General features: G+C 39.2%; 1 protein-coding gene across 1 annotated transcript in view; it reads left to right on the plus strand.

The window, feature by feature from the left end:
• The window catches only part of DPAGT1 (dolichyl-phosphate N-acetylglucosaminephosphotransferase 1), a 229,991-nt gene extending 213,411 nt beyond the window's left edge, over positions 1-16,580 (plus strand). Inside the window, exon 8 of the mRNA XM_044080866.1 lies at positions 14,974-16,580. Coding sequence (XP_043936801.1) covers positions 14,974-15,039 — 66 coding nt within the window. The 3' untranslated portion in view covers positions 15,040-16,580. The remainder of the gene's footprint in view (positions 1-14,973) is intronic.
• Positions 16,581-20,792: the final 4,212 nt, after the last annotated feature.

A 20,792-nucleotide genomic window follows, 5' to 3' on the forward strand; every position in this document is an offset into this window, starting at 1 on the left:
TGAGCAAAATTTGCACCAGGAATCCGCACAGCAGAGCCTGGAGGAGTGGATTCCCTATCCTTTACATGGGAAAACCTCTCAATTTATGTCTTTCCTCCTCTGCCCCTCCTCTCAAAAGTACTACTCAAGATCAAACAAGACAGGTCAAGTACATTCCTTATTGACCCAGACTGGCCGCGCCAGCACTGGTACCCACTCCTACTCAGTCTGACAGCAGTGCCACCCTGGCGCCTACATCAGACCCCCTCTCTGCTGTCCCAGCAGGAGGGACAGATTTTGCATCCACAGCTGCAAACCCTAAAACTTGCAGCCTGGCTTATCCCCTGAATACACCACCAGCAACCCTCAGCAAACAGGTGCTGAATGTCATCCTTGAAGTCAGAAGGCCTAGCACTAGGAAATCCTATACTGAAAAGTGGAAAAGATATTGTTCTTGGAGTCCGTCTCAAGGAAAGGACACAGCTGTGCCTACCTTACCTCTAATCCTTGATTACCTAGCAGACCTGCTCCACAGAGGCCTATCCTTCTCATCCATTAAGATTCATGCCTCTGCTATCTCAGCTCATTATAATACTGAGCCACCTCTCTTTTCTCACCCTCTCATCAAAGCAGTTCCTGAGAGGAGCTAACAATTTAAGGCCCCCTAGGAGAGCTCCCATCCCGGCTGGGACATTAACTTTGTACTGGAGAAGCTAACACTTCCCCCTTTTGAACCTGCTGCTTCAGCAGAGTTAAAATTCCTCTCTCAGAAAACAGCCTTACTTCTAGCCATCACTTCAGCAAGAATAGTGTCTGAGTTACAGGCTCTAATGGCTGTGGAACCCTTCATTATTTTTCATGCTGACAAGGGTTTCCCTCACGACTAACCCATCATTAATGCCCAAGGTGGTATCCAGTGTGGCTCTAAACCAATCAATCTATTTGTCAACCTTTTTCCCTAATCCTCAGAATAAAGGGGAAAGGATCCTGCACTCCTTGGACGTGCACAGACGGCTCAGGCTCTACCTGGACAGGACTGAACCCTTCAGAAAATCTGACCAGCTGCTAGTCAGCTTAGCTACAGGGGCAGAGGGCAAGGCCTTTTCAAAGCAAAGCATTTCCAAATGGATAGCACACTGCATCCACTTCTGCTACAAGCACCGTGAAAAACCTACCCCATAGGGGATCAGAACATATTCCACTAGGGCTACCTCAACCTCTACAGCATTTCTCAGGGGAGTCCCTACCAGGGACATCCTAGAAGCTGCAACCTGGAGTTCTGTAAACACATTCACCAAGCATTACCACCTACCTATTTTTTCTAAATGCAGAGCTGGATTTGCTACAGCAGTCTTACAAGGCCTGCTAACCAGTCCTAACACTTCTTGACCGCCACCTCCCTTCCTCAGCTTTGGGAATCAACCCAAGTATGATGACTGCAACAGTGAAACACGAAGAATATAGTACAGTTGTGTACACGTACCATAAATGTAGATGTTAGAGTGTATTCACTGTTGCAGTCCTGGTTTCCCTCCCTCCAACCCCTGACTTTCACTATCCTTTCTACCTATCCTCTTTGTGGCCATATTCTGTGGCAGGGGTATTTACTTTTTACGGGAGGTGTTCCACACCATTTAATAGCTTCCTATTTGGGGGGCTCCTGACATTTGGGGCAAGAAAAACTGATGTAATGGTGTTGGTTGCATGTTTTATACCCCTAACGACCTGACGACATGGAAGAGGCGACAGCATCCGACGCAGAAATTCCAAGACTTTGGAATTCGGGCCAACTGAGGGCTACCTGCAGGCAGATAACCCAAGTGTGATGACTGCAACAGTGAATACACTAGAGCATCTACATTTATGGTAAGTGTACACAACTGTACTTTCCACCTGCTCTTTCTGCTGTACCCTAGAAAACTGAAATGTTCTGTCTGTGATTGTGAATGGCTGTCCTGGTCCAACTGATTGGTTCTTCACCTTCACAGACAGGCTGAAGGAGGAGCTCTGAGCTTTGATAGACTGACAGAAGGAAGGAAGCAGGGCACTGCTACCCATATGATAGCAAGGCAGTGTGTTTTACAAACATCTACTGTTACAGGTAAGAACTTACACAACTGTACTTTCCATTCATATTTTACACATAAAATACTGATTTTTATGTGAAAAATAGGACTTGGAGGAAGTGCATCATCACATTGTTGTGGAAGTAATATAGTAATGTACTGTTGGGTTTGGAAGTTTCAGTTCTTCTTCCTAGTGCAGCAGTAACTGAAGTGTTAATAGCATTAAAAAAAAGAAAGAAAACAATGTACATTTTGCTGATATACCCATTTCTCCTGACACTAAAAAAAAGAAAGTACACTAAAAGGCAGAGGAAATAGATATGTATGTGTGTATATTTTTTTATAACTTTTGCTCATTCTCATTAATGAGATTCTACCAGGAAACGTATTGTAAATGCAAAGTGAAACATTGGACAGACAGACAATGCTAGTATTTAATGAATGCAGTTGTATTTATTAAATATTAGCCTTTAGTAGATGTCCGGTGTTTTACTTTGCATTTTTAATGTTTAAAATCTGTCAGGATGTTGCAATAAATGACAGTACTTGAACAGAAAGTCCTCGACCTCGTGTCATCATGTAGTCAGAGCAGACGTGCACAAAACTCCACCAAAATAATAGGATTTTACAAATAAATAAATACATAAAGAAATACTAAAATTGAAATCACGCACACACGTTTTGGTGGCATCTTAATGTTTAGTCTAGGATCAGCAAACTTACAAGTGCAATATTTCTGCAGCAGTTTGCCAAGTAAGACTTTTTGATTGCATGTGATCTTTAAGCTTTGCTATCTTGTTTTGAGCTGTTAAACAGGCTAGTGCTGCAAACACCAGGTGGTTTTAGACCTAGTAATTGGTGAATCCATCATCAGGCACACTGACTCTACATTCACCAAGCTGGACAAAGACAGGGTGATAACTGTTCTTCTGCTGCCAGGATCTGTGCCATTACAAGGGCCCTCCAGTTCACACTGACTCTCAAACAGGACAAGTATGACTAAAACCTGGTGTTGACTCTTATGAAGGTGTGAGTGAACTCAGGGGCTCAGCCCAGAAAGACACACACAGAGACATAGTGTACCTTGCCATGCATGTCTCAAACACAGTTAAGACTCTGGTCCTGAGTAGAATCTTTCCCTCAGCCAGAATGATGCATAGACACGAAGAGAAGATAGTTGGCTTTTATATTTGGCTAAGTAGTTAGTGTCATTTTAGGGGGATCCAGTATGTGTCAGCTTGTGATGAGATAATTGAGATAATTGACAGCCCAACTTGCTGCACCAAGTATGGCCTGCACCTTGTGTTTCATAGTGCCACACACTGGCTAAAGCACGTGCTGCCCTATAGTGGCTTTTTTAGGCAGTCTGCTTTCGGGAGATTACAGAATAACAAATAAGCTTGAAGAAAATGGAGCACATCAAGGCTGCGCTGCTCAGTACTAGATGTCTAACAGCAAACTGCCTTTTCTGAAGGCTTTCCTACAACTGGAAAACATCCATATATGTGTTGTAACAGAGACTTAATTTCTGTGTTAAGACAGCAGACAGCACTTCCTGTTGAAAGGTTTCCAGCTCCTGTCATGCATTCAGATCTGTGGAAATTGGGGGTGTCTGTTTTTGTCAGAGACACAAATATCGCTGTACAGATTCCCAATGACTCATAAACAGAACTTAATTTCAGATTCACAACACAGCTGATGAATTCTTTGTCTGCTGTAAGTCGCCTAGCTTACCCCCAAAAGACTTCAAAAGATTTGTAAGTTAGCTTATTGAGCTACCCATAAATAAAAATACATTCTAATGGGCAATTTCATGTATTCATTGATTAACTGGAGCATCTGTACCAAAAAGGTTAGATACGCTTGAAGATTTCTAAACTTAAGCATTAACTCCCTTGTATAAATAGTTAAGCCCACTACAGGTCAACGTCGTCTTCAGCTCATCATCACTAAGACTACATTTAATACACTAGCCCTGCGGTCAAGTCTAGTAGCAAATCATTAATCTTCTTCTTTAGGGCAACTAAACCCACCACTGTGAATTTCTGTTTATTCAAGGACTTTGAAAAGGGAAACCTGTTAAAAATATACAATATGTCAAAATTCAACTGCAGTATTTCCAACCCTCATGTAATCACAGCTGCCACTTATGCTAATGAATTTTACTGTCATCCAAAAATAACATAAACCAAGTGGTTCCAGTCACAAGTTTATTGGGGAACATAATAAACCATCTTCATAGAATGCTGTTGTTGTTGTGTCTTTCAGTTTTTTCCGGTTAGGGGTCACCACAGCGGAACTCCAGTCCGCTAATGATTGGCAGTAGATTTTTTACGTGCCGAGTTGCCAGCCCTGACGCATAACCTTCAACGAAGGTACACCCATTCACACATGTCTTCACCATAAGACGCTTTAGCTGAGAATTGAACAGGACAATGGCTTACTGTGAGGTGACAACGCTACCGCAGCACCACCACTGCAGTAAACCATCTTTATAGAATACCAGTATTAATAAACTATATAATAAAATGAGGAAAAAAAATCCAGTTAAGGCATATAATCAAAATATATCTACATTAAGGACCATCTGAAAGATCAGCAAAAAATCTGAATGCTAATATAAGGGAAATCATAGCAAAACACACATTAAAATTAGCAAGTAAAACCAAAGATGATCATAAATCCTTATATAACTTCATTAGACAAGAAGTAACACACAGCAGTGCCCATGGAATTAGCCACTCTGACCATAAAGATATTGGTAATATATTGAGTCCCTTGTACATTATCTCTTTCTCTGGTGTCAAGAATGAAAAAAGTATTTTTTTATTTAGACCAAAGAACAGTAAATGGAGCATTATTGGTTTAGGGCAGTTATCCTGGGCTGAAATGGGCACTAATACTGTGTGAGAGCTCTCTAGCTCTTGCTGTTTCACAGGTATCCTTCACCATTCTAACTTTCCTGCTCTCACCCTCTTCATTTTAAGAGTCACCTGCCCTGTCTTCCATAGCAGTCATTTGAACCTCTAACATATCCAGTTTGTTTTCTGTAGGTGCTAATCTCTGGTCAGATTACTGTATGATGTTTTCGAGTTCCTCTAAATGATCAGAGCGAAAGGTCAGAATAACTTTAGATACAAATTTTTACAGACAGTGTAGAATTAATTTTTTTCATTTCCTTTATTGTCCAATCAAAGGAGGTATTTGATGCCGTGCTTGGTAACCCTATAATCTCAAGAAAACCAGTAGGGTCTGGAGTGGAAATTGAATGCATGGCATCCAAGATGGGGGATGGGGTCTGGCCTCGTGGTGAAGGTAAGAGACCAGGTTGTTGCATTTCTTTTTCCTTTTCCTGGTCATCAGTCATGAAATCCATGAAAAGAGCACACGCTGCTGTCAAATATGCTGCCTAATACTAAATAAACACCCAATAAGACGTGCAGCAGGAGTAACATATTCTCAGTTGTCCATCCCAACCAGAAGTCAAATGTTTCCATGTTTTCATAGTAAATATTTTTCATAATACTTGCCTACATTTCCTTCAGCAAACAACTCTTTACTGTTTTCCAGTTATTTTTCAGAGTTTCTCAGATGTTTTTCCACAGATGTTCTTCTATCACACTTCCTTTTTCATCCTTTACTTTCATTAATATCCCATAAATATGTAACAAAGCCAGATGCAATACATGTGTGGTTGTGGGTGTCTTGCCTGTGATTGCTGGCATGCTTTCAAACCTATATAAATACACACACACACACACACACACACACACACACACACACACACACACACACACACACACACACACACACACACACACAAATGTAATGGACCTTTTCCCATATCCTACCCACTGTTTGCACTTGACTTTGTAATGCCAGTTGTGTCCACACTGCCTTCTCTAAGTGACATTAAAATATGGCTGCTAATCTTTTCTCCCAATTTTATTACATTGCTCACTATCACCTTACACTTATTTTTACTCACTTCTCATCTGATACTACTACTTTTTTATGACTGGCTCATCACATCTTCCTTCATTGATTGTATTCATTTGCTTATCCTTCCTCCAGTTAAGTTTAAATATGCTCCATTGTATATTTCTGTAGTTTCCTAATGAGCATGTGTTTTGGCATCTTTTATATCTTTTCCTTTCTTTTCCAAACAGATTTCTGTCCACCATTCTCCCCATTCCTCCATAACATTAATTCCAATTGCTGGGCTTCGGCCCTTTAACCACGTTTATGCTGATAGTGTTAGAATTACCTTAACAATGACAGGTTGTCCCACAGCTACCGACCTGTTACTAAGTCCAATACTAGGTACTCTATTTTTTCTTGTAAAATATGTTGTGTCTTTGGTTTTATCAGAAATTTATTGTTTGTGTTACACCATTTAAACTGTTTAATAATATCCCTTGCTTTACTTGGTTCAGAGAAGGTATAGCCTTCTCTAAAGCATACAAGTATAGACATACAGTTCAGACAAAGTACAGCATGCAGCATCAGTTTTAATTGTATGTTAATTTCAGAAGGAACTGCACTGCTTTGTTCAGTCAGCACTAATATGTGGGTATGCATTCATAATTTTGTCTTCCTATGATGTAATGCACCTTTTAACAGTACAGTACAGTTGAGTGATTGATAGCTTACCATAGCAGATATATCAATAACATCTTTGCTGTAGCACTTATGCATTTGTACCAGGATCTATTTATTTATTTATTTATTTATATTTGTTAACTGGGTAGTGTCCAACTGGGTTGGAAACCTGTTTTCACTGGAGAACCAGGGAGAAAAGCTCCAGTACAGTACAAATTAGTTAAAGTATAAGTAGTTAAGAACAAATGTAACAAAAATGCATGTTGCAAGTTCACACCAAGGAATACAAGGTCATAGCAAAACCTTTACATAGTATGCAAAATAAGTGAGATACATTAATTATGAAGTTATACAAAGGTATACAACATCTACAGGAAAAAAATCAGAGAGATAATATGCAAGTCATGCAAGAGATGAGCTGTAATAGGAAGAGAAACTAACCAGGAGAGATACAGGGGCAAAGCCAATTAGTATTTAGATAATCCTTAAGGGAAGTTTTAAATGTGTACAGGTTGGGATTTTTTGGGTATGTGCTGAGGAACATTCCAGTCCTTGGCTATTTTACAGGAGTAGAGGGAGTTGCCATGATAGTTGAGACTGGGTCACTTTTAGCATTAGTTTGTTGGATGACCTAAGGAGCCCACAGTTAGAGTTAGGTTGGACTAGGTTTGAAAGAGCTGGGCAGTCTGTGGGGTTGTATATGATTTTGTGGGCAAATGAAAGTTGGGAAGTTCCAACCAGTTGAGTTGTTGGAGAACAGTGCAGTAATGGGTTTTATGGGGTTGCAAACTTACCTAATTTGTTATAGCAGGGTTTCAGTTTATTAAGGTCAGTTCTGGATAGGTTGGTAAAGATCTGAGAGCAGTAGAGGAGGGTGGATAGCAAGTGAGATCTTGCAGTGGCAAGTCTAGCTTGCTGTGTAAGGTAAGGTTTAAGCCTGTAGAGAGCTCCAAGTTTGGAGTGGACTTTTTTGATTGTAAGGCAGATGTGTTTAGCAAATGTTAGTGTATCGTCTATGGTAGCTCCAAGCAGCCTGGTCTGATTGGTGGGTTTGATTATTGTACCATTGGAGGAGTGTATGGAGAAGGATGGTGTGCTGTGTTTGGATGATTTGTTAGAGAAGATTATGAGCTTGGTCTTATTTGGATTGAGGATGAGTTGATGGCTGGTGAGGTAATTTGCAGTGTTCTCGAAAGATGTCTGCATTTTGTGTTGAAGTTTTTGAGGGGAGTGGGCTGAGCAGATAAGAGAGGAATCGTCAGCATATTGGATGATGGTGGCATATTGGGTGGCAGTATTAAGGTTATTGGTAAATATGACAGAAGAGGAGCCCAAGTAGGGAGCCTTGGGGTACCCCTGTGGTGACTGGTAATAGTGGGGAGAGGTTTTTCGCCCATTTATTGACCTGTTGATGGTTAGATAGGTGACTGTGGAAACTTGTCAGGGGTGAGGTATTTAGATTATAAGTGGCAAGTTTGTTGAGTAGTAGCTAGTGGGATACTGTGTCAAAAGCTTTTGACATGTCTAAGAAAATAGCTGAGACTAGCTGTCCTTCATTTTTGAGGTGGCAAATAGTATCTGTAAAGGCTATGAGGACTGTATTTGGACTATATTTAAGTCTGAATCCACGCTGAGAGCTGGAGAGTAGGTTGTTAGTGGTGAGGTGATTTATGAGTTGCTGGTGGATACATTTCTCTGGAATTTTGGTTATGGGAGTGTGGATGGTAATGGGTCGGTAGTTAGTAATATCTCTAGATGGGCCACCCTTATGTAGTGGTATGATATGAGAAATCTTCCATGGGTTGGGTACATACTGTTCTGAGATAGAACCATTTATTAGTATGGATATGAAGTAGGCAGTGGATGGAGCAGCTAGTTTTAGGTACTCATTGGGAAGCTGGTCGGCATCCATATTTTTCAGTAGTTTGATGTGCCCTGGTCTACATCAGACCAAATAAGTGTAGAATATCAAGGGACAAATTGGAGAAAACCTCTCTTGTAGCAGTACCCCTATTGTTCATCAGTGTTTGCTCCCTACTTGAGAAAAAAATCCTCTGAAGTCTACTTGGGGTAAAAAATGCCCATGCAAACATTTTCATGCAAACATCCTAAACCTTCTGAATCTGGTAGCATACTGATGTGTCCCAAAGACTTCTTCCCATTGTTCTTTGTAAAATCCCTTTATCTTTTCGCAGTCCTTTCTAACTTCTTCTGATTGATCCTTTTAGTTATCAAGCAATATTCTATATGCCCTGCTAATTATTCTTTTTTGACAGGATCTTCTGTTCTAGACTTGACTAAAAAATGTAGCATAACTGGTCATTCACTTAGCAGTCCCCTGTCCCTTTCTCTTTCCTTATGCAGTCTCTACACTGCAATACAAACTCTTCCTTATCCTCATCCTACACTGTATCACATCTTCTTTCCAAGTTTTTACAATTTCAAGGAGTAAATTCTAACACCCTCTTGCCTGTTGTTTCTAGCCCTGTAAAAAGACATTCCTGTTGGTAAAATTTCCCTTCTCTTTTCCTGCGCTAATATAAAATTGTGTGTGTGTGTGTGTGTGTGTGTGTGTGTGTGTGTGTGTGTGTGTGTGTGTGTGTGTGTGTGTGTGTGTTAAAATATGTAATGTGTAGTTGTTGCTAAATGATCTCATCTTGACCTAGGATGCCCTATCTGCCCATTGTTTCATCTGGAATGCAAGAGTTTGGTGTTAAGGAGTGGGACTATATGCTGGTCCCTTGGAGTTTCCTGATTCATCCTGCCTAACTCCTCCTCATTGTGCAGCTTGCAGACTTACAGTGGCTGCCTGGTTTGGGAGAGACATGTGTGTTCCCACAAGTCTACTTCCCTGACTCGTCCGCATTCACACTACCCTCAACAGTGCAAGCCTGCCTGGTCCCTTTCACAAGTGAGAAACCTCCCACCAGTAGGTGTCACTGATGTGCTCGTAACTGCTTACCTCCTCCCAGAATGTGAAGTTGATACTGGTCACTCAACCGCATCCTCCCCACATGGTCTCTCCAGTGCCAGTGACACTAGTCAAAGACTGGTTACTTTGGTTGTACTCCAGGATTCACTGCTATACACTGAGGCCAGGCATAAAATCTGAACAAATTTTTGTTTCCTTCTTGCAGGGTGAACAGTGTTCCCTAATGACTACAGTTTGGACACTGTTTACAAAATGTAGTCTGCAGTTCCATTGAGCTGATAAGCAGTAAAAACCTATGCAGTTCACAAATGTCCTGTATATCCATCTTTTGAGTATCAGCAAGTACACAGTAGGTATGTAAATGAAGCCATTCACCATATTCTGCAGTTCACAAGCATGACATTTGTGGAGTGCAATATGTATGTGAGGGTGACATTTATGGGACTACAAGAGTGGACTAAATAAATAAAAACAAAGTCCTCAATGACCCCTGAAAGCTGATGTTTAGCTCATCAGAATATGGCTGAGCAGCTTCATCAGTGTATTACCATTTATTAGTGCATATACAACTTGGGATATATATTTTGTCCCATCAGAGCCTGTGTCAAAAGGCGGACAAATCACAGCAATATAGTAAGGCAACCACACTTTGTGGTGCTGTGCACATACACACATATTAAATGAAGAAATAGATCTCCCGGTATTGAGCAGTACTACAGCACCCAATTTCTTCATTACACTAAAATATGAATCACTCATGACCATGATTGCAGAGTAGAGAATAACTCCTGGTCCATTGCTATTCCCTGTGCCACAACACCTAGCTATAATGGTCATTACATTGTGCAATGTGTGATGTAGACAACCATTAGATCCCAGTATTTCTCATAGGGAAAAAGATGAATTACTTGAAAAACTAATCTACAATTATCTTCTTGCATCCAACAGTGCCACCTCCTTACTCTTAAACATAATGAATTATGGGCTGGCAGGAATGCATTGACAGCAGTATGGTCACTTATAGATGAGATCATTCTCAACATGGACAAAGGAAACCTCTCAGGAGCTCTCTTAATTGATCTTGCCAAAGCTTTTGATCTTATTGACCACCTCATGTCCATCACTTCCTTCAAGAAATCGGAGTTAGCCCTGTCACCTGGTTCCAAGATTTCTTAACAAATGGGTATTTCAGAGTCAAAATCATCTCATCCCTATTACCTCCAGCCCACCTTACCAAGGAAATGCCCCAGGGCTCAGTACTTGCCCCAGTGTTGTTTTCTGTGTTTATTAACAAACTACCGTATGACCTCCCTAACCTTCTTATCACTCTTTACTCAGATGGCATGGTTATCTCACATTCAGTTATTCAAACCCAGCTTCAATCTGAACTCAACTCCCTTAATTCTTTCCCAAACAACCATAAGCTACTCCTAAACCCCTCCAAAACAAGACGTGTGAAATTTTAGTATTACCCCATTAGAACCAACTGTATCCTTTAAATACCTGGGTTTAATGCAGGACCAGTCACTTAACTTCCCTAACCACATTGAAAACAAGCCCCTTAAAGGCATCAGCTTCATAAGACATTTCATGAATCAACAAAAATTGAACAGATGCATTTTAAAATTCAACCATATCTAAACATATATATATATATATATATATATATATATATATATATATATATATATATATATATATATATATATACACACATACATATATACACACACATACATAAAAAACAATTATATATGCATATATATAAAAAAGGACATATATCGCTTACTTAAAAACAAATACATTTATACTACATAAAAATATCATCATAAAAGGTTACGAGTCCTATTCATCAAAATCACACTATATCTATCCATGAGCAGAGGGAGGCAGAAGAGGAAAGCTCAGAGCAGCGATATGAGAGAACCAACCCTGAAAAAAATGTGGGAGAGACTGACATAGTTATTAATTTATCTCATAGACCACTCAGTAAATATGAAATTGAGGTCTTAAATAAAGGCCTGTCCTTCATCCCTTCGAGACAAAGTTGTATTACCGATACAATTTTAGATATTTAGTTGTTTGAGAAACTTACAATTGAAAATAATGTTTTCTGGAGGTGTGGTTGAGAGTATGGATAGGCAGTTTAGGAATCCGAGTTTAATAATACCTAATTTACAACCCTCACTAGAAATTTTTGATAAGATGGTAGAGAAAGATATATATTTGTTAGACAATAAGAATATACATTTATCCAAGAAAAATCTAAGTATAAGACAGGATAAAGCCTTACAAGATTTAATGAATGATGGCAATATATCAATTAGGCCAGCTGATAAGGGTGGACCTATAGTCGTCCTTGATAGGTTGGCCTATAATAATAGCATGATTGAGATGTTAAAAGATACACGGTATTACAAATTTATTACAATTTTGGATGTCCAGCAAGTTATATCTAGAGTTTATAGTGACCTTGAGGACATGTATAAGTTGGGCATAATTGATTATCAGTTATTTAGTTATTTTTTTGTAGAGAATCCCACTATTCCTATTATTCATGGATTGCCCAAGGTTCATAAAGATTCCTTTAAACCCCCAATGAGACCGATTGTTGCCGGTCGAGGATGGGTGACTGAGCATTTATCTGTGTACATAGAAAAAATTTTAAGACCATACGTCAATGTTAATAAGTTTATACTCAGAGATTCAAAGGAATTTTTGATAGATTTCTATGAAGTAGTTGGGAACTATGATCGTGACTCAAGTTTGCTATTGGTCACGATGGATGTGAATTCATTGTTTACTAATATTCCGAATGGTAAAGGCATTGAGAGCATTCATAAATATTTGAGTGTACGTTCGAACTTAGTACCCACTAGGGTGGATTTTCTTTGCACTTTGCTGGAAATCATTCTGGAAAGTAACATTTTTTTGTTTAATAATGACTTTATTGCTCAAAAGGATGGTGTAACTATGGGCACTTCATGTGCCAATAGCTACGCCAATCTGGTTATGGCCTTATGGGAAGAAGAAAGATTATGTTGTCTTGATTTATTTCGGAGACATGTCTTGTTTTATAGACGCTTCGTGGATGATTTGTTTTTTTTTTCTGTGAGATGGCTGTTTGAGTGATTTACTAGTGTTTGAGGAACAAGTCAGTATGCTTACTCCTTATTTAAAATTTTCTATGAACTATTCGAATCAGAACATCTCTTTTTTAGATGTTAATTTATGGCGGTTACCGAATGGTGACTTTAATACAGGGGTGCATAGAAAGTCTTGTTACAAGAATACGTTTTTACATAGAGCAGTATGCACCCAGGTTATATTTTTTCCAATATCCTTAAAGGGCAGGGGATTAGGGCTTCTAGATTGAACCCACGTCCAGAAGAATTTGAGAAAGAACTGGGCGATTTAGCTGTTAGGTTCAGTGAGAGGAATTACAGACCTGTAGAAATTGAGAGAGCGTTTACTCAAGTCAGGGACCATAGGCAAGGAAGGGCATGCTCTCTATTTTCGGAGACAGGGCTGCAAGTTTATAGAATTAATTCTGAAGGGACCCTGGTCAACAATGATAGCAATAAGAACCAGCAGAGGTTAACTTTGTTTTATACACAGGATGTGCATAGTATCAAATATGTCATTATTAAGCATTGGGATCTAGTGACTTTGGATCCCGAGGTCAAGATATATGCAGATGAACAACCGTGTTTTGTTTATAAGAATAGAAAGAACCTGCATAGGTTATTGTGTTTTATGAACAATAAACAAAATGGAAATAATTTAAGTCTTGAAGGTACACAACCTTGTTACAAGTGCAATTATTGTATTTATACTAATGATATTAATGTCTTTATACATCCTAACACTGGACAAGTGTTTCCTATCAAAATTAACGCTAACTGCAGTACTAGACATGTAGTATATATTGCTAGCTGTGTATCCTGCCGATCATTTTATATTGGCAAAACTGACAGGATGTTGAAAGAAAGAATAAGAGAACACATATCAAATTGGTGTTAGATCTGAAGTTAATGCATTATCTAAACATGTCTTACAGAATGATAGTATGCACAGGTTTCTATTTTCAGTGCTGCATGTGAATACACCTAGTATGAGAGGAGGTGATGTTAGGAATTATACTAAAGATGCTGAGACAAAATGGATTATAAAAACACAAGCACACATCCCCCCAGGTCTCAATGATAGGGTTCCTCTTAGACCTGCCCTTAAAAATAGGAGACACAGAAAATAGATATAGTGTGATTTTTGATGAATAGGACTCGTAACCTTTTATGATGATATTTTTATGTAGTATAAATGTACTTGTTTTTAAGTAAGCGATATATGTCCTTTTTTATATATATGCATATATAATTGTTTTTTATGTATGTGTGTGTGTGTGTATATATATATATATATATATATATGTTTAGATATGGTTGAATTTTAAAATGCATCTGCTCAATTTTTGTTGATTCATGAAATGTCTTATGAAGCTGATGCCTTTAAGGGGCTATTTCACTAATTGATTAATTGTGTTGATTGACATTTTTTGAATTTTTTTATATAAGCCTCATTTTAGATTTGACTGTTATAGGCTTGATGAAGCTTGATAGCGAAAGCGCTTGCCAGTTGTGTACCTGAATAAAACTGCTACTTTGTGTTTTAAATTGAGAGTGAATTTATACTTCATTTGGATTTGATATCCCAGGAACCAGGGTCTGAAGAGACGTGACTGCTTTTTATACTATTTGTTTGCTGACTGCCTGGGGTGACTGCGAGCTAGTTGTGTATATATGTTTTTGATCTTATAAATGCATAAGTGTATAATTGGGGTATGGAGGTGAAATATAAAAATATATTTTGCTCAACACATCTTGTGTGCTCTTAATGTTGTGGGTCTACAGTTAAGTGCTTACGTTTAAAATGGATGTGGAGAATAAAAGGGTAGTGAAAGGATCACACGTGTCTATTTAAAGTTTTTTCAAAATAAAATGGCAGTTACTCATTTCAGGTACATAGCAAACTGTAAGGAAATCTTTATATCTGCTGTTGCTTTGAATATCTTTTTTGTTTAATAAAATATGTATTACAGGACTGTCCCCTTTTTCTTGTTTTTGTAGGAAATGTATGACTGAGAATTTGTAACTTGTCCTGTCCTCTCTGAGGTTTAAAACTTGGAAACTTTGCCCCATGAAAAGTGTAGCACAGCTTTCACTGAGCTGACCAAAATAAACTCTTAACAAATGTGAGCATTAAAAGTCTCAAACATATGCACACGTTTGTGTGTTGTTTTTTTTTTTAATCAGTACAGCACAAAGACTCGTAAGTGACAGAATTAAGAGAACCCTTTTAGGAATCATTATTTGAACTATGTTTTTTTTTTTCCAGATTTTGGGTTCTACAGTTGCATTCCTAATCCGCTATCTGCTGGTTCGTCTCTTCTATGATGTTTGAAGATAAAAGAACTGAGAAAACTGATGAAGGACAATATCCTGTTGGTTTACATTCTTTATGCTATCTGGAAATTGTTTGATATTGAAGACTGTTTAGTTAACCTGTCGAAGCTCCCGAATCCTTCTTTGGAATGTGAAATTGGCGGAATGATTCAATCAGATTGGTTTAAAAAAGGATGCAGACTAGAATAAATGCTGCCCATTTCACTGCTTTGTTTGGAATGTCACTAAAATGTGCTGTCTGAAAATTCTGACTTTGACTTTCTAAGCTCCAGATTTAATTCACTGTGAATCTTTATTAGTTAAATTTGCCAGCGAAAGATGGCATTCATTTTCTTTCTCTTTATTTACTTCTAGTTCTCCTTTCTCATGAGAATATGTTAGGTGGTGCTGGACATAGGATTCAGCTAATACAGTCCTATTATAGCCAAGTCTGAAGATGGAAGCTGTATATGTTAAGTGTAAATAGACCATGAGTATTAAACTTTATGTGAGAAAAAAAATATCTCTGCTTATCAGACAAAAAGCCATTATACCTCTCAGACTATGTGATGTTTGCACTTAACTTGGCTTTGGATCTTCCTCCTGGAGGAAGACAGTTGAAGCCATTTTAGTATAAAATGCTGCTAAATCTTAAAAAATGCATTATGAGAGGATGTTTCATCATATCATATGCTGTTACTGCTGGAAAACTGTAAAGCTTCCTCACTCAGTACACCTGCAACTCTGCCACAGAACATTGCCTGCTAACCTCTCCAGAAGCAACTGAAATGTTGAATCCTTATGGTTCTTTAACTTGTTGATTGTATAGTGCATAACACTTGCACAAATGGACTTTTAAATAATTTTAATGTTTTGTATAGAAATGGAAGTGACTAACTGCTGTCATATGTCTACTGGCACTACTGTACATTAATGACTTTTAGAACAGACAGCTGAAACAGCAGTATTTATTGCCATTGAAGGCTGCAAGCAGATACCTAGTGAAAATGGTCTACAGGCAAGTAAAGAGTTCAGTTTTGTGATGATTGCAGAGAGGAGAGAAATTGATCTGTGGCACAATATGTGCTGCTTATAGTGTACACTAAAATACTGAAATGATTTTAATTAAAAACAAGAAATGATAGTTTTGGCCAGTTGATAATGTGTTCAGCAAATTCATTTTTTATAAGCATGTAGCTTACAAGGGAGCCTTTGCTTGGTTTCTACCCGTAATGTTTTATTATATCTGATGCTTGTCACTGTGTTGCTCTGTATAGTTTTTGTAGACTGCCCTTAACTTGCAGCTATTACTTTGCAGGTTTCCTAGGCATTGGAAACTGGTAGTTGGAAAGCTGTCCTGTCAGCATTCAGGAGACTCAGTTATGCATTCTAGTTGATTGAATAATTAAAGGCTGGCATAAATTGATTTTGCTTTCTAGTTTGAAGAAATTCACTTGTTTTGGGCTGTTACCCTCCTTTAGCCCAACTCTCCCTTTTAGGGGATTGTTACGATTTGCACTAAAGGGCACCTCTGAGCAATAAAATGTAAGCTGTTGTATATCTGCAGGTGTTGAGTTGCACATCCATAATGAGAACTGGCTTCAAAGCATTATTCTAGTCAGCAGCCTTAATTATGCTCTTGTTTTTTGGGTAACTGTGCACTTTTCAGACCTGTTACTGAAAATAAAGTGCAGTGCACTGAAATGGGTCTGAAATTGGGACATTGTGGGGTTTTTTTTTTTGAAAGTTACAAAAAAATTACATGCCCTAAAGAGTAACAAATCACAAAGTCAGTACACCCATGTTCAACAGTGAGAAGTACAAACAAGAAAGTGTGACTTATCTTCATATATGAATTCCAGGACTGCCATTAGAGAATTCTTCTTACTCTTGAGGTACAACAATTAGTGCGATCTTGGAGCAAGTGTAAGTGAGGGAAGTGCGGTGGTTGAAGCCCTCTTGCAAAAACATTTTGAAAGTTGTTCATGCAGCCACACAAAGTTTAGCAGTATACCATAATGTCTGCTTTAAAAAGTAGCTAGGCAACTGGCTGGTATTCAAAAATTCACCCTTGGTATACCTGGCCTGACCTTCCTTGAAAAGAGAGACAATGCCTAAGGGTGAGAACTGGCAATGTGGAAATTTCCTCTTGACTCACTCCTTTAATCCTACACTAGCACCTTAAAATTATAAAACATTTAATAGTGTCAATGAGAGCCAGGACTGTGACCTTATTTTGCAGTATAGACTGCTGTAGGTTGTTTCATAATTAGTGTCTTTCCCGACTCTGTTGCATAGAGGAATAAAACCCTGACTGTGATCCAGATACCCTTTCGGAATTGTGGCTTGGGTGCTGAAAGAGGCAGTTACGGGAGGGTGGGTACAAGCAGCTGATGCCAGCTTGTCATTCTGGATAAGAAGTGGTAGCTTCCAGTTGACATATCACCACTTTGCAATTAGAGACTTTTGTGTCATCAAAATGACTAGGACCAGGGACAAGTGCTTGGCAGTCCTGAAGTGGTGTTGGTTGTCCTCATTAGCATGTATGTAAAAATGTGCACATGCACAGAGATGGCAAAGTACTCCACATGATGACGTGGGTGCTCACATCAGCCCCTTGAGTATGGGTTGGAGGCTTACTAGGAAATTCTGTCATTGCCAGGACAGATTATTAGCAAGAGCAGAAACCACTTTCTTGGCTACCGGGTTGGTTGTGTCTTGCCCTCATCCTGCAGATTTCCTAGTGGTACGGGAATGTACAGATTTAAGACCAATAAGGGGAGGCTTGATGGTCGACAGGCACAGAGGCAAAAATAGCCTAGAAAAAATTCAGCTTTTCTGTCTTGATGAGATACTAGTAAATGCACCATGTTTAGAGTTCTTGAATTGCTTATTTTCAGATCTTCAGGTGTCACTAAAGAGATCTTATCAGATACATGTCATGTTCTATTGTGTTGCGAGTTTCCCCATGATATAGCATGGGATACATTCCTTCCAGGTATTCTTTTTCATGCTGCATTTATGTACCAGTGAAACCCGAAGGGTAATGTTATTTGTACAAAGGCTGGTTGAACTAAAATGAGAAACTTGCTGTGAAACTATATATTTTTTGGTAAGGCAGGGTAGTAAAAGTCTTGGACTGCAAGGCTGATGAACTACATTTGAATCCCATTAGTCTTTTCTTACATTCTGTATATGACCCTGAGTAAATTCTTTAATTTCCTTGTTTCCAACCATCCATATGAATGGCATTTAAGCCTTTCTTATTAGCGAAAATAAATATGTATGTTTACTTTGGACAGTTTCTGAAGTAGCATTTACGTCTGTGGACTGGCATGCCTGGTTCTTTACTCAAAGTACTATGCTATGTGTGTTATGTTTTATGTGGTATAGTGTTTTTTCACGATGAGAAATGTTATGATAAACAGTACTGGATATGTTCACACAGTATATATCAGTAGCTAAATACATATGTTTTGATGGGACATATCTGGTGTTACTCAGTTTTTGAATACCATAGTAAATTCACATTATCTTTTGTGAACACAACCATTTTTAGTTTGATTCTAGAATGTGGTAGAGCCTTATCCAGCAGCACTTTTGATATGCAGGCAAAATATTTTTCCAGAATTCTTTCATTTATAGTTGATTAAACAAAAGTCCTTTGCCATCGTGGGTGCCAACTTTCCCGGGATACTAATTATTTACTATTTTATTAATTCTTTTGCTAATGTTTGCTTGATCATCTTCCCCCTCCTGACCAGTTGGCATATTTATTCCTGATCACCGGCATAAGCCATTGTTATGGCAGCCATCATGAGTGGTTCACCTTTTTGCAGATGTGCCTTATGCCCACACACACTCTGCAAAGCTCCAGCGAGGTGTGTGTAATGGACTGAAGGAGAAGGCCTTCCTGTCACTTCTTCAAGGGGTGTTCCTTCCATGCAGCCCTATCTCTTCCATGGGAAGCACAAGTGGTACTTTCTTTGGTCTGCACCAGGGAAATCACATCAGCTCTGTGTGCCTCCAAATGTGCACAACACTCTCCACCCCCGTGAGGTGGAGCAGGCCATCCTGCTTCATTCACCCTCACCTGGTTCCTACAGCAGTGGAGCCACTAAACGAACTACAGTCACCTGGGGTGCAGTTAAGTCTCTAGCCCTCTGTGCAACAGAACCAGGCTATTCAGTCTTCTTGCCAAGACTGTGACCTAAGCCTTTCCTTTTTGGGGTGGGATGGTGTTCCTTCTCTGTAGGTTTTTCACCTGGACAGTGGATCCTCCACCACCAGGCAGTAGCACTCCTGCCAGAGGCACCAGTGACAATGAGTAGTTGAACTAATGAGAGAGCAGACTACTGGATTACCATTGCTTTATATTTCAGTGGCCTGGCCTGCTTGAATCATGATTTCCCTAGTCTGCTTCTGAACTGGGGTCCCCTTGTATAGCAGTATGCCATGTTGCCATTTGAGTTGTTGTTATATACTTTGAGGTGGTTGCAGGTAATTTCTCATTAATGATTATTACCACTGTCACTTGCAGATACAGAATATCTTATATAAGACGGAAACAGACCATTATTGCAGGGTATTTCCAAAATAATGTTCATTGTAGTAGTTATAAAGGACTTTTCTGAAATATTTTTAGCTGTCAGACTAACTGCCTGTTTAACTGCTTAAAAACCTATGGAGGAGAGAGAGAGAGGGATTGAGAGATTCTTGGCATGCAGCCTTGTGGGTCAGTGGTGTGCTGTTAGCTCACTTAAGCTTTAGCTGTGTGGTAGTCGTAACTGGGCATGAGCAGGAACACATGCTCCCAGGGCAAGACATTACAGGTCTTCAGTCTGCGAGCATGCATGTCATCCTTTGGTCGAGGAAAAAAATACAGAAAAAGCCCTAATAGTTGCTTAGATGACAGCCGTGCAACATTGTTGCGGAATAAATGAGTATGGTCACGGTGATGGCTAAGTTGTCAGCAAGCAAGGGAGACAGAAGGAACATTTTAAAAAGAAAACTTTGAATCAATATAAACTTGAAATGAATAAATAACTGAATGGGGCAGCAGAGTGGAGCAGCAGTTATCATTTTGCCTCAAATAGCTTGGTGCAACACTTGAGTTCCTAGAGCAAAAAGTGAAAATGATAGTGTGACATCCCACCAGTAGTCAAGGAGCCTCTATCCTCACCACTTGTACCAGTGGGGGACGTACATTGGGAGGATGACAAGTACACACACATTATTTCCAGATGCAGTTCTCTGCATCAAGTGCAATTTCCCTTAAGACCACAATCAGTCTGGGGCTGGTTTTGCCCGCTTTCTCCAGATTCCCAGTAAGACTCCCCACTGGCACAGCTATAGAGTTGAGTCCTTAGCCAGGGTTCCAAGCCAAGACATCCAACACTGTCTCTGTCCAACCAGTGCTTCATGTCCCTGCCCAAGTAACTGACATACACACTCTTGGAGATTTGTTTCACACACATACCTGGGAAAGGCTGGCACAGGTTTACTAGCTGTGCCCCCTTTTGCCCAGACTATAAGGTAGTTACCACTGCCACCAGAACCCCTTATCAGCTACTTTAAGGTCCTCAAAGGGTGTCCAATCTTACTGTGTAATGTTACTATCAATACAAGTGGACGTTTGACCAAGAGCAAGGCTATTAGGAGTGGCCTACACAGTGTCACCAAATAAATATGCAAGTACTCTTAGAACCTAAATATCTCTAGACAGATCAACCACAATGAAATGTTTAAATATATTTAATAATAAATAATAAA

This window comes from Protopterus annectens, chromosome 8.part0 (genome assembly GCF_019279795.1).
Source record: "Protopterus annectens isolate FY-2018-M chromosome 8.part0, PAN1.0, whole genome shotgun sequence".
Classification (NCBI taxonomy): Eukaryota; Metazoa; Chordata; order Ceratodontiformes; family Protopteridae; genus Protopterus; species Protopterus annectens.